The following is a 15,137-nucleotide window of genomic DNA, read 5'->3' on the forward strand; positions in this document are numbered from 1 at the left end:
CCTCCCCCTCTCTCCCTATTTATTCCAGTTCCCTCTCCCCATCCCCCTCTCTGATGAAGGGTCTAGGCCCGAAACGTCAGCTTTTGTGCTCCTGAGATGCTGCTTGGCCTGCTGTGTTCATCCAGCCTCACATTTTATTATCTTGGAATTCTCCAGCATCGGCAGTTCCCATTATCTCTGAATGTAAGGTGAATGATTTGAATTTGACTTGACGACTCTTGTGAAGCAAATTCACTGGCAAATTACAAGACAACTAGGCAGTTAAAACAGATTAAGAGCTTCTTGAGGAAGTGTGAGAAAGGTGCATGTAAGAAGCATAATTGGAGGCCACATGCAGTGACAAAGACAAAAAAAAATACTGTTTAAGCCTGAACTAATCTGATTTGGGTAAGTTACATTTTGTTGCTGAAGGGGCTGACATTAGCATTAGAACTCAAAGCACTTTAATGCTCCCACAGAACACTGCTGCTGACCAAGCAGCCAACATGACAGGCTTAACACCTGAAATTATAATCGAGCACAAGATCTTAACTCTTAGGAAGCCACATAAGACCACCGTGTCTGTACCTACTTTGTAGCATAGCTGCCCGATTAGCCCCACTGTCTTCCATGCAATTTTATTCCTTCCATGCAGTTAACCCAATTTTCTTCATTTCAACACTATTTACAGTTCCACAATACTTTCAGACAGGTCCCGGCTCAGCAAAATGCGTAACCACATGCTATCTCTGCTTCTTTTCTCAATCACGTTAAAATTAGGAAAGAAATACATAATCTGCGCCAATAATTTTCTGCGGTTGAGCTACCTGGATTAAGCTATTCTCCCATTCACTCTTCATAACACTCAAGAAATCTTTAAACTATTAAATATTTGACTTATCTATGGGATTCTGATTTGGTAATGTTTTGAGATTCAACTGTAGAATTAGCTGTTAGGAATACTTCCTCCCTTAACTATTATAAATTAATTGCCCTTTCACTGCCTTGCTAACCAGAAGGAAAAAGAATAACAGTCATCATCAACTCGTCAGAGGTATGCTTCTTGGATCCTGCAAAGTAATTTTGACTTTTCATCTCATGCAATGACCGTAACCTCTCCTCCATGGAATACCACAGCAAATTAAAGTTATGCTTTTTCATCTTTTACTCTTCTTCTCATTATGGAATAACTAAACGTGTGCACAAAACTGAAGTTGCAGCCCTTAATTTTAGAATATCATGCAACACTTTGTTTCCATATTCTATATCTTGCAAAGGCTTTTGGCACCATCAACCGGGAAGCGTTATGGAGTATCCCTTCTCCACTTTGGTTGCATCATGAAGTTTGTCACCATCTTTCACCTACTCCATGATAGCATGGAAGTCACAGTAATGACAAATGGCTCCACCACCAACCCATTCCCTGTTTGAATTGGTGTCAAACAAGGCTGCATCGTCACCTCAATATTCCTTTCAACCTACCTCATTGCTATGCTTCACCTCACCACCAACAAGATCCCTGCTGGAATGGAGTTAATTTACAGACCAGCAGGAAATTTTTCACTCTCCGCCACTTTCGAGCCAACATCAATATTATCCCAACCAGTGTCATCCAGGTGGAGTAAGCAGATGATGCCTGTATATGTATAATCTCAAGAGTACAGACTCCAGTCCAGCATCAGCCCCTTTAGGGAGCATGAGAGCTTGGATCTCAGCCTGAACATCAGTAGGACGAAGGTCCTCCACCAACCTGGCCTGGCACTGCACAGCGAACTTCCAATCATCAAGGTCCACAGGGAGACTTTAGAGAATGTTGACCATGATATCCCATTAATTAAAGGTTGCTATCCTGAAAATAGCCACTTTAGCCCAACTTTATTGTTTATCCACACTAATATAGTACCCTCAAAACCACAAGCTCTCAACTTGTTAAGTAGACTCATGCATGGTGCCTTATCAAAAATATTTTGGTTCCAAATATATTACTTATCTTGATTCATCTGTAACTAGACAACCTGTTACCTCTTCACACTTGTTTTTTAGTGATTTCCACATTTACTTTTTATCTTTCAAGATTTTTGTTTCTGCTCTCATCTCCCTCGCATATCCCTAAACAAGTTTCTATCCCTTTAAAGATGTCAATTTAAGCCCCCTCTGACAGTACCAGCAAAACCCCTCCCACTTCAGTAACTATTTTACTAGACTTGCTCTCCACAACAATCTCAGTATCACACAGCTCCACAGCAAGTTCACCTGCCACTCCAATTCAAATGTGCAGTTAGCCACTAGCTGCAGCTGAGTACAATTCTTGCATGTGATAACTAGGGACACTAAAAGGCCAAGGACTTCCCACTTAATCCTAGGGGAGCATATCATGGGTGCAAGTTCCACTGCCATGATTTCTCTTTAGGTGAAGCTTGTTTGTTACTCCCTTTAAAGGATACTAACTATTCTAGGGACCTTACTTCACTCCAAATAACTATGCTGCAATGCAAAGTCCTTGCCTCAAGTCTTAACTTTACTACATATGGATAATGATGGGATAGTGTAGGGGTAGGGGCTTAGATTAGTTCACAGGTCAGCGCAACATCAAGGGCCAAAGGGCCTGTTCTGCGCTGTATTGTTCTATGTTCTATGTTCCTTACGTCACTTTTATTACCTTACCAAAATGGGCATACATGCTCAGTTAAATCCAAGTGTAAATATTTGTTTAAAAATTGTTTGCTTTTAAATTTACAGCAAATTGAGTGCAACTTCTAACAGCAGTTTACCAATCAGTAAACTCAAGTTTCCCTGTCATGCCACTGTTTTGAACTCAGCACCAGCTGTTCCCTCTCAGAGTCTGCTACCTCCCTGTCAAAGAAAGCAATATATGCATTGAGCCTCAGTGTCAAGTTATGTTTGAAGTATCTTGTTTTACTATACAGAAGGCACTATACATAAAAACAAATTGTTATGGGTGAAATGAAAATACCCTTGGAAAATAGCAAGACAGCAGATGCTAGAGTCAGAGTTGGTACAGCGTGGAGCTGGAGGAAAACAGCAGGTCAGGTTCAGAGGAGTAGGACAGCTGATGTTTCGGGTCTTGGAAAACTAAGAAAGCCAGCTAATATAACACACTAGACACTAGCTGGTACCCACCTGGCAAAATACAATGACAAGAACCCAAATGTGTTCACGAACGTCAACCGTTATCTTACAGGGGAGACCGTGGCATTGTAAGAAAGACACTGGACTAGCAATCCAGAATTCCAAGTCAATATTGAGACATGGGCTTGAGTTCCACAATGGCAAATGGTGAAAGTTGAATTCAGTAAAAATACGGAATAAAAAGTTGGCCTAAAGGTCAACAATGATTATTGCCATGGAAATCCATCTGATTCATATTACCTGTTATGGATCGAAATCTGCCATTTTTCCCTGCCTGGCTTATGTGACTGCAGACTCACAATAATGTGGTTGACTTTTACTTATTCACACTAATCAGGGATGGGCAATAAATGTTGGCCCTGTCAACAATATCCCAATCCCATGCAATAATAAAAGAGCCCTAAACATGAGATTCATAAAACATTATATTCAATAGGTTTTCCTCATGAATAAAAAAACTATAATTCTGAAATGCACTGACTTAACTGCAAAGTATTCCTTTTTATCCCTGGATGCACATTCAGTCAATGAAAATTACCATTGAACAGTGCACTCCAGTGTCTGGAATTAAGAATTCATACCTGCTGGACAAACCAACCTTATTGTCTAAACTATAGCTTTGACAACTTATTCTCTCATATTTTATACTAGTTGTCAGATATATTCAGCAATACACTGCTTCATTCTGTTCACCAAATTCCTGCTATCTGGAACCAAAGAAAACCTTGTTATTTTTATTGTTATTGTTTATTAACTGTATACATATAAATATACCCTGTCTTGACAATACTTCTATCCTTTTGCAGAATATAATTGCTGAAAGCAATTTAATTTAAAATCACTTTTCTAGTGTAATGTGTGATCTAAATTTGTAATTAAAAGAAAAACTACGGTTTAATAATGACTGTCAAACAAAAGGACAGAACTCATTTATATATCTCTGAACCAACAATTTCAGAGATGTTAAACATTTAGGAGATCAGTTAGACAGTGATGTGTTGACAGTCAATTAAAGAAATCTTGGAATGTAATAGCAATGCATCACACAATTCATTTAAAAATAAAGGAAATGAATGACAGGGTTGAAATGCCAAGGTGTCACTTCTGAATAGCAATCTTTTGTAATTTAGTTTGTTCCCTTCCTCCTTGACATGACATTCCTAATAACCTAAATTTGATCTTGTTCCTCATATTTTAACAAACCTGAAAAACGTTTGATGGGAATACAATCAATTTTGGCATCAGCTTAAACAAGGCTGCACAAAAAAAGGGCTGGCAGATACTGGACCCCTTGTGGCAAAAATCAGAAACATGGAATCCCAACAGTGTAGAAGCAGGTTTCTGTTCGTATTCAGTCCACACCGGCTCTCCGAAAAGCATCCCAATCAGATCTACCCCTTTACCCTGTAATCCTGCACTTCCTACGGCTAATCCACTCAACTGGAACATACCTGGGCATGGGCTATTTAGCATGGCCAATACACCTAACCACACATCTTTGGACTGTGGGAAGAAAATGGTGCACCAGTAGGAAACTCACGCAGACACATGGAGAATGTGCTGACTCCACAGTCACCCAATGGTGGAATCAAACCTGGGTCATCGGAGCAAGCGGGAATAAACAGTCATTGTGCCTCCAAATTAAGGCTTAATACACTTCTAAAATGTGGCCCCAAGCTGCAGCACCATCCTCCAATTCAGGGTTCCACAATCTGCCACCATTCACAGTAGAATCTTGGCAGATGAAGGGTGATTGATATTAATTCTTCCCCAGCTGGGAAATCAGTAAGAAGCCTGCAAGGTACATAGTGACTCTGCAGCCAGCTCACCTGACAGTCAGATGCGCCAGAGCAATAGTAAAAAGGGTTTTTGGTGGGGCTTCATTTTAATTTAACTTGGATATGAATATGCACTGAGGAATTCAAATCTCTGATAACATTAATGATCAACAACTAAACAAATACCAGTCACATAATTTAATATATTCATTTGTGGGGTTGCTGAATGGGCCACCAATTATTGCCCTTTCCAAGTTACCTTTGGTGAACTGCCTTCATGAACTATTGCAGTCTTCGTGCTGTAGGGAGACACACAACTGTAGGGGAAACAACCCTAAACTATAACATCAGAAAAACCGCCAAAGAAATCACTGCCTTTAATAATAAATGATGTCTCACAAGAAGCCTGTGGGAAACTGGGGCCTAGAAAAATCCAAAGCAAGGGCAAGCGCAGCATCAAAGAAAAGTGCACACAGTGTGCAAGAAGAATAAGTGCTGGGTTGCTGAACACTGCAAGCATATTGAATTGATAATATTTGTCTTGTCATTTTCAAGTGACATCCCTAGATGCTTCAGAGGAGCATAACAAAGTACAGTATGATTTAGGGCAGATCCCTAAATATTTGGTCAAAAAGGAAAGCTTCCCGGGGCATTTTTAAAGGGCCAAAGAGGGATTGAAAAGTTTAGGGGTATATTCCTGACATTAGGACATTGGCATCACTAACAGAACAGCTACAATCAAGTATGCTTAAGAAGTCAAAACTTGAGGTGATTGTGATGCTGGAGGAAATTACAGATTCAGGGAGGTGCCATTTCACAAAGGGAATCTGGAGGCAAGAATGAGAATTTTAACTGTTGCTGCTCAATAGGGAGTCAGTTTAGGTCAGCAAGCAGAAGTCAAGTATTTTGCTTTTCCAATATCTGTATGAATTTTTGATCATTCAGTACTGAAAGGATGTCTGATGACAGAAAAGAGGATGTCTGATGACAGAAAAGAGGAAGAATAAAATAAAATTAAAAAGGATTAGAAAAATAAATGGAATTGAAGCTCGATCCCACAGCAGCAGCCAAAACTGCACACATGAATGGACTTGGGAAACTAGAGTCACAAAGTAATTTACATAACTGGAGTTTAGTAAAGGTTGGTAGTAGACAGGAGAAGAGAAAATCAGCAAGAAGTCCAGAGTTGATATTAAAAGGTCCTGTGACGGGGTACATTTGTTCATTTTAAAATTTACATTGCTTAGTGCTCAAACTACATCAATGCAGTTAGTTAATAATTCCATCAAAAAGGTTATGGGGACACCAGGGTTAATTAAAATTTCCAAAAACAGTAAATTGACAGATATTCATTTAAAACATCAAGAGCTATGGAGGGAAGGCTGAAAGGTGTTCTCTCACAGCTACTACAATGGCACAAATGTGGAAAACTGTCCAGGTTCTTCCTGTGAGCAAAAGACAGGACATTTATACCAGGCAATTAACATCCCATCAGTCTGGTCTCAATCATCAGCAAAACAATGGAAAGTGGCATCAATATCAAGAAGCATCCGAATAACAACAATCTACTCTCTGATGCCCAATTAGGTTCTGCCAGGTCCACTTCTGTTCAAATATGGCCAAAGGAACTGAATGCCACAGGCATGGTGGGAATGACAGCGCTTGACATCAAGGCTGCAGTTGACTGAGCATGGCAAGAAGGAATTCTGCTGGAATCAATGGGAATAAGGGAAGAGTCACCACTGATAGGTTCAAACCTCTCTGATAGGTATGAATCCTCAAGTGGAGACAATAAGGACTGCAGGTGCTGGAAGCCAGAGTCTATATTTGTGAGGCCAGAAAAGCACAGCAGATCAGACAGCACAGGTCCAGGAAAGTCAACCTTTGTCAGGATTGGGGTGGGGAGCCCAGAAATAAATAGGAGAAGGGGCTGGGGGGTGCTGGGGAAAGGGTAGGAGAGATGGTAATAGGTGGATGCAGATTGCTATTGCAGGGGGTTATGATGATTGGTCCATGGGAAGGGTGGAGCAGATCGGTGAGTATAAAGATAAACAGGTTAGGTCTGGTCAGGGAAGTGAGGAGGGGGAGGGCTGAACATGGAGTAGTGCAGTGCGGTCTCACAGAGCTGGTTCATTAGTTCACAGACATTTAATTATCCTGCTGGGCGACATCATCAGTGCAGCCTCCAATGAAGTGCTGTTGTATATTCCCGCCTAGCATTTAAACTCTGGAGTCCACTGGATTTGATTACCTTGTTTCCAGTTTTCCTCCTCAGTGGTGTATATATAGAGTCTATTTCTACATGTCTGTTGATGGTCATCTTGGTGGATAACCAGGCCTCTGGGAATTCCTGTGCTTGTCTCTGTTTGGCAGTCCTAGGATCCTGCTGCTGACCCAATCACACTGGTGGTTCTCCTTATCCGTGTGAATGGAGATGGTTGAGTATTGGTCATATCTTTTTGTTGGAAGTTGGTGTTCATGTGGCCAATTTTCATACTGGCTGTCCAATATAATGTTTGACTCTGGCGCTAGAGGGGTTTTGATGTCGGTGAAGTCAATATTAAAGCAATTGAGCTGTAAGCTCCCAAGGTGAAACATGAGATGTTATTTCTCCAGTTTACGTTTGGCCTTACACTGACAGTGGAGGAGGCCAAGGATGGACATGTCATCAGGGGAGAGGAAGTGGGAATGGGAGTGGGAATTAAAGTTGATGGCAACCAAAAGGTCAGGTTGGTTGACACATGCAGAGCACTGATGCTTTGCGAACTGGTCCTTAGGTCTGCATTTTGTCTCCCCACCATAGGGGAGGCCACATTGGGAGCAACAAATGCTTAGACCAGGCTGGATGAAGTGCAGGTGAAAGTCTGGATCTGGCAGGTACACACAGTGATGAAGAAAAGGACTACTTCATAAAAAGTGACCCTATGCTGTCTGCCCCACTATTGAAAAGCATTAAAAATCATCAGAGAGTGCTGGAAAACTCAGCAGATTTGGTAGCATCAGAAGAATCACAGTTTGAATCGTCAGAGCTGGTTGCCTGAAAAAAGGGTCACTGGACTCAAAACATTAACACCTTTGTGTTCAAAGATGATGCTCAGTTTCTCCAACATTTTGTTGATGATGTCATTTTTATGAAGCAAGCCTTAGAGCATCACAAATAACCCTTACATTGTTGATATTCAACTGTGCACCTGCTTCATGATTGAAGTAGCTATACCATTTAAACATAAATAACTGAAAGTACCATTATTCTCAATTATTACAACAAAACGTAGCTCAACAGCATAGATAATCTTGGTGAGTTGCTGCAATTCACCTCATATACTGTTGCCACTAGGTGCTGGCTGAGGAGGGACTGAAGTTTTAAGGACAGCTACAGGAGACAGAAACAGGAGAAGGCACTTCAGCCCTTCAAGCCTGTTTCACCGTTCAATGGGATCATGGCTGGTCTGATGACATTTCTTCCATGATCCTTGATTACCTCCTACTGATGAAGAATCTACCTCAGCCTTAAATATGCAAGGACTCTGCACCCACAGCTCTTTGTGGCAAGTAGTCCCAAAGAGACTCAACCTTCTGAAAGAAGAAATTCATCCTCATTTCAGTATTACATTGGTGTCACTTTATTCCGAGAGTATACCTGGAAACTCTCCCAAGATGTAAACATTCTCTCAGCATTTACACTGTTCGGCTCCTTAAAAACTGTTGGGGTCTTTTTTAGTCATTCTATTAATGCCAATGGGAGAGACTGATCAACGACATTGCCTCAGAGACTAGACTATTTATGAGATAGTAATATTCATACAGCAGAACAGCTGATCTCTTTCTTATCTCATCTTTCAACTCATTAGAACAGTCTGTTGCACCCCCATTCAATGTGTCAGTCATGGCTCAGTTGATAACAGAGCTAAGCCACAAGATCAAGTTCCACTTCCAGGAATGTGATGGCATACTGTCCAATAGCTTTAACCAACTCCCAACAAAATCAAGAATTGCAACAGCATCCAGGGCAAAGCAGTCCACTTGATGAGTAGGCCATTTACCACCTTAAAATTTCAGTCCTTCCACAGCCAGTACACTGAGTGATAGCACTGGATAAAATGAATTGCAGCAACTTACCAAGAATATCTGTGCTGCTGAGCCAAATTTTGTTGCAATAATTGACACTAATAGTACTTTCCGTTATCTGTATTTAAATGGCACAGCTACTTCAGTCAAGAATCAGGTGCACAGTTGAATATCAACAACTAGAAGGTTATTTGTGCTGCTCTAGGGCTTGCTTCACGAAAAATGACATCGTGTTGTCTGCACCACCATTGAAAAGCATTAAAAGTCAACAAAAAGTGCTACAGAAACTCAGCAGATCTGGCAGCATCTGTTGCGACGGAAGTGTTAACATTTTGAGTCCAGTGACCCTTTTCCAGGCAACTAGTACTGAAGAAACGCCACTAGCTTCAAAACGTGAACTGTTTCTTTCTTCACAGATGCTACCAGATCTGCTGAGTTTCCCCAGCAATTTCTGTTGATGATTTTTAATTGCTTTTCAATGGTGGGGCAAACAGCATGTCATTTTCATGTAGCGAGCTTTTTCTTCAACACTGTGCATTCATGCCAGATTTCCAGCATCTGCAGTTCTTCGTGAGTATAAAAACCATGTTACTTCATGTGGACTAAGGCGACAAGCTAAATTCAAGTCTTGCCATTTCAAACAAGCTCACACATGTTAACTAGTGTTAATCACTCTCTTTTGCACTAAAATATTGGTGTCATGTCTGTTTTGTTCAGGCTTTTAAAAACAATTCAGTCATTCTTTCCTGTTTCCGTATTTAATTCTGACACACAGATAGTTCCAAGTCCTCTAGTTTTAGCCTGGACCCTTCAAACTCATTGGTTAAGGAGATAACAAAATGTGAGGCTGGACGAACACAGCAGGCCAAGCAGCATCCCAGGAGCACAAAAGCTGACGTTTCGGACCTAGACCCTTCATCAGAGGCCTCAAATTTTGTTATCTTGGAATTCTCCAGCATCTGCAGTTCCCATTGTCTTTGGTTAAGGAGATGTCTAGTTTCTAGACGGGTTGTTTCTTTCACTGTGCTTTCATCAGGTCATACCTTCAGCAATTTTGCAAGCAAAAATATTTTATGCCAAAGGATGCAGTGGGAAACCTACATGGCCAGATGAATTGAGATAACAAGGTGTAGAGCTGGATGAACACAGCAGGCCAGGCAGCATCACAGCAGCAGGAAAGCTGACATTTTGGGTCTGGGCCCTTCTTCAGAAAAAGATTAATCGGTTGCCCTGCCACTGTGGAATCTAGCACAGTATCTCCTTGTGTCTTGGTGTCAAATTTTGTTTGATAAATCACTATTATGCAATATGATTGTCAGTTTAATCGAAGGGACGAACAGTTGGACTCAAGTCAGTACAGCCACCCACAATCCTAGACAGGAATAATTTGATTAAACATTACGAAGCAGGAATCAGTTTAGTGCGCAGAGTGAGTCCAGTTACTTGTTACAAACTGCTATCGCGTCAACAGAGGCCAGCTCACTCAATGTAGACAATCTGACATGGAGATGTTCAATAATGCACCGCCATAAAGGACAGGTTATGACAATTTGATGTAACACTCAACTCAGACTTAAAATGTTCATACTTGAAAAGCTAATTCAATGCCATACAACAGTAAAAATCATGACACTTACCTGTACTGTAAAGAAAATGAGTGTCTTCTGGCTTCCCAAAACTAACGGTTTTTACATTACAACTGTGATGTGTCAATACAAAGATGCTACAACTGTGATGTGTCAATACAAAGATGCCACAACTTTATCTGCTTCAAATGTGGTAAGTGACACACAACATATGCACTAACAAGCCATTTGGAAAAGAATAAAGTGAACTCACCATTTTTACTTTTTCTAAAGCAATAGGTTTCTCTTGGTATTTTCCCCTTTTCTTTTCATCTTTCCATATGTCCTTTTCTCTCTGCAAGCACACGTTAGACTTTTATAACCCATTAATCAAAAATACCACCATAGACGCTTTGCTACTGTATTTAAATTAATATTTATTTTAAAGCATTGCAAAGCAGACAATGAGTTTCCAATCAGATGCTATTTTCTGTTTTTGTAATTACAGCTTATTTCTCACTCACCTTAATGAAGAATGAAGACAATTTTCCCGGAAAAGTTTTCATCTTCAGTCTAAATTATTCCACCAGTTAATGCCTATTTATGTCCAATGGAGTACTGGCATGCATGTATAAATTAAGAACTTGGTACTTTCGATGTTGAATGGAGACCAAAGCTTTCAAACACTCTTATAGAACAGTAAATTGTATTTCACAAGTTAGTAATTCTTGGCTATCCCACTCATCTCGTGTGGGCTCAAAGCAATAGGTGATGGAGGGAGAGAGCTTACCATTAATATAAAACTATTAAGCATTGAAAATATTGGTATTGGCATGACATTCCTACTAAGTTCGGTTGATTTTTTAATTTGCCCAAAAGTGATGCAGTGTTAGATTGCGGCAACAGAAGGGCTCTGACAGGGCCGCTTAGAGTCAGTGGACTAGTCCATATTCAAGAACTCAGCGGCCAATCTAAATGAGCATGTCACTACCATTACAGACCTCATTAGTAAGGATGTACATAGAAGAATATGTGTTGAAGAAGTTAACTGAAATGTTTCCCAACCAGAAACCACGGACAAACCAGGAGATCCACTCCCCACCTAAGTCTAAGTCTGAGGTATACTAATCAGGCAATCCTGACCTGTACAGGAAATCTAGGTACACTCTCCATAAGATCAAAGATGCCAAGAGGCAAAACCAAACTAAGCTTGAGACCCAGACTAATCATAGGGACACCTGCCAGTTGTGGCAAGCATTACTCAACATAATGGGCAACAAAGCAAGGTCGAACAGAATCAATGGGCTGGGCAACAGTACATCCCTACTCACCAAGCTCCATGCATTCTACGCTTGCTTTGAACAGAAGGTCAGTGAAACGATGTCACCCATCCCAACATCCTTGGATCCACCCTGTACCCACAATCACTGCGGCAAATGTTAAGTCAGCCTTCGTGAGTGTGAGCCCACAGAAAGCAACTGGCCCAGATGGAATCCCTGACTTCACTCAGATCCTGTGAGGGCCAGCCGGCAGGAGTATTTGCAGACATCTTTAACCGTACCTACTATGATCTGAAGTCCCCACCCTGCTTCAACAAGGCCACCATAATCCCAGAGTCAAAGAAAAATCATGCAGTGCCCCTCAATGACTACCATCCAGATAGTCTGACCTCCATATTTACGGAATGCTTCAACAGGGTAGTCACGGCTCACATGAACTTCACCCAACCAAATTGCTTTGATCAGTCACAAATTCACCAACCTGCACAACAGGTCCACAGGAGATGCTATCTCCCTGGCCTTACACTCAGTCCTGAAATATATGCATAACAGGGATGCCTACATCAAGCTCCTACTTACTGACTACAGTTCTGCCTTTAACACCAGAATTCCAAACAAACTCTCTCTAAACTCCAAGACCTAGGTCTCAGCTCAATGCTTGGTAATTAGATTCTCAACTTCTTGATCCACAGATTGCAATCACAAATAACAGGCGTCAACACCCCCTACATCATCAACCTTAACACCTGAACCCTTAAGGCTACAAACTCAGCCCCCTACAGTATTCCTTAATACCATCTTTATTCTTCTTCACACTAACAACTTTGTTTCTCCAAACCTTCCTCTCTGTCAGATCCTGTTTACCCTTATTATCCACTAACATTTTCTCTACAATGCCTAATACACGAACAACTGTGGCCAAATTCTGCATCCAATTCCATTTATTAGTTTGTTGTCTACATCACCATCATAGGTCAGCTCTCAAATAACGTTGAGACAGAATACAGAAAACAGATCAAATACTAGGGGCATGCTGTAAAGACAACAACCTCTCCATCAGAGTCAGTAAAATGAAGGATCTGGTCAGTGACTTCAGGAAGCAGAGTGCAGGGCACGCCCCTGCCTACATCAATGGTGCTGAGGTAGAGATGGTTGAGAGCATTAAGTTCTTGGTAGTGGTGATTACCAACAATTTGTCCTAGTCCACCCACATTGACGCAACAGTCAAGAAAGTACAACATTAACCTTCTGAGGAAGTAGAGGTAAAGAAAATTCAGCATGTCCACAAGGACAATTTTGATAAATACACTACAGAAAGCATCCTATCTGGATGCATCGCAGCATACCATGGCAACTGCTCTTCCCAAAACCACAAGCAACTATAGAGAATCATGAACACAGCCCAGTCCATTGCACAAACCAGCCTTCCATACACTGACCATCTATACTTCCCACTGCTTGGGAAAGCAACAAGCATAATCAAAGACCCCTTCAACCCAAGTTATACTCTCTTCTACCCTCTTCCATCCAGGAGAAGATATAAAGGGAAAGGGAAATTCACCATATTCAGTGTTCATCAACACTTGACTGTTTTTGAACACAATACCTCTAGTTTGCACGTACAAACAGATTCAATAATAGCTTCTTTCCCGCTGTTATCAGGCTTTTGAATGGACCTCTCAGATGTTAAGTCTGATCTCTCTTTCTGTACCTTATCTGCAGCTGTAACACAATATTCTGTACTCTGCCCTGCTGCCCTGATGCACTTAGTATGGCACAATCTGCTGTCTAGCACGCAAAAAATACTTTGTTTGATCTTGGTCCATGTGACAACAATAAAATCAAATGATCACAGAATTTCATACATAAGTTACATTTAGCATGAAGTTCAAAAGCTTTGCTTAAAAAACATTACACTGGACAACAGCACAATCCACAAAACCAGCCTCACCCACAGATTAAATTAACTACCTTGTAAGTCTATTCAACAGGGTCTTAAAATTTAAAGACACAAACAGGCAACATTTCAAAAAAATCTTAAATGATGAAAACAAAATGACGAAGAAACTGACTGTTGCACATCAGTGTAGACAGTAAATTGTTCTCAGGTGTGTTTTTCAAGAATTTTGAATTATTTAAAATTGGGCTTCCCACAGATAATAAAGCACATTGTATGGACTGTAAAGATTACAAAAATGCCTCTAGCTCTTAAGACAGCCAGTGAAATGGAACTGGTCAAAAGAGTAAGTTTTACAATTGAAATAAAATATTCCAGGATTTTGGTTTGCGGTTGGAGATGGAGATGGGGTTGACAGAAAAATAACCAGAAGACATTTTTCTGACCTGGGTTTTAACAGCAGTAGATTTCATCAACAGGAACTCACAGGAGATCAAACTGAAGAGGATTAGACTGGCAAAACAAGCTGCCTCTCCCTTGTTTTGTCGACAGTGCAGCAATGAAAAACACAATTTTGAGAGTTTCCAAGGCCCTGCTGACCATGTCAAATGACAGATCAACACAATTATCACAGGTGAATAATCATTTGGAAAAATAATGAGCACTGAATATCAACAGTCTAAGCTGAACAATGTCAGTGTGGCGTGGTTTACACAGAACAGCTTCTCACCAGAAAGCTTCTGTCTCCTATCAAAAGGATATCTGCTTTCCTACCAGCACACATCATGAAAGTTTTTTTTTACGAAATTTGATCGTTAGATCATGCACAGCAGAGGGAAATTCACCATATTCAGTGTTTATCAACACTTGACTGTTTTCGAACACAATACCTCTAGTTTGCTCTTCTCAGCAGTATTTGATAAAGAGGGAGATGATGGCAAGGGTGCAGCAACATCACAGGTGGTTATCTGTACAGAACAGATCAAAGGAACAACAGACACGTGAAGCAAAACAGGAAACAGAAAACAAGCATTAGCATGAATTATACAACATAAAAAACCCAGAAGTTAAAATGTCACAAGCTTTTTCTGTAGCCAATGAAAAACAATGATAAGGATTTTTTTCCAAGTGTATCATTTGACAAATTGCATAACTTCAATTCAGGAATAGTTTTTGGAACAGTGCAATCTCAACTCTTAAAATGAAAATATTCTAATCCTGTCCACAGTCCAGATCTGTGTGATTACACCTCAGAAGGTGCCACTACAACAAAATTATATTCTATACACAAACAACATACAGAATAATTTCAGATTAAGCTCTTTTATATGGAATGATATGAGGTACAATTTTAACTATCACTATAACAGTGGCAACATTCATTCAATATAAAGTTACTTCATTCCCTTCCTTGAAGGTT

The 15,137-nt window shown here is 40.5% G+C and overlaps 1 protein-coding gene across 1 annotated transcript in view; it reads right to left on the bottom strand.

Moving 5' to 3' along the window:
* The window catches only part of smap1 (small ArfGAP 1), a 207,346-nt gene that overhangs the window by 143,421 nt on the left and 48,788 nt on the right, over positions 1-15,137 (bottom strand). Inside the window, 2 exon segments of the mRNA XM_059645494.1 lie at positions 10,815-10,895; positions 14,608-14,685. Of these exon segments, the coding sequence (XP_059501477.1) occupies positions 10,815-10,895; positions 14,608-14,685 (159 nt within the window).

This window comes from Stegostoma tigrinum, chromosome 4 (assembly GCF_030684315.1).
Source record: "Stegostoma tigrinum isolate sSteTig4 chromosome 4, sSteTig4.hap1, whole genome shotgun sequence".
NCBI lineage: Eukaryota > Metazoa > Chordata > Chondrichthyes > Orectolobiformes > Stegostomatidae > Stegostoma > Stegostoma tigrinum.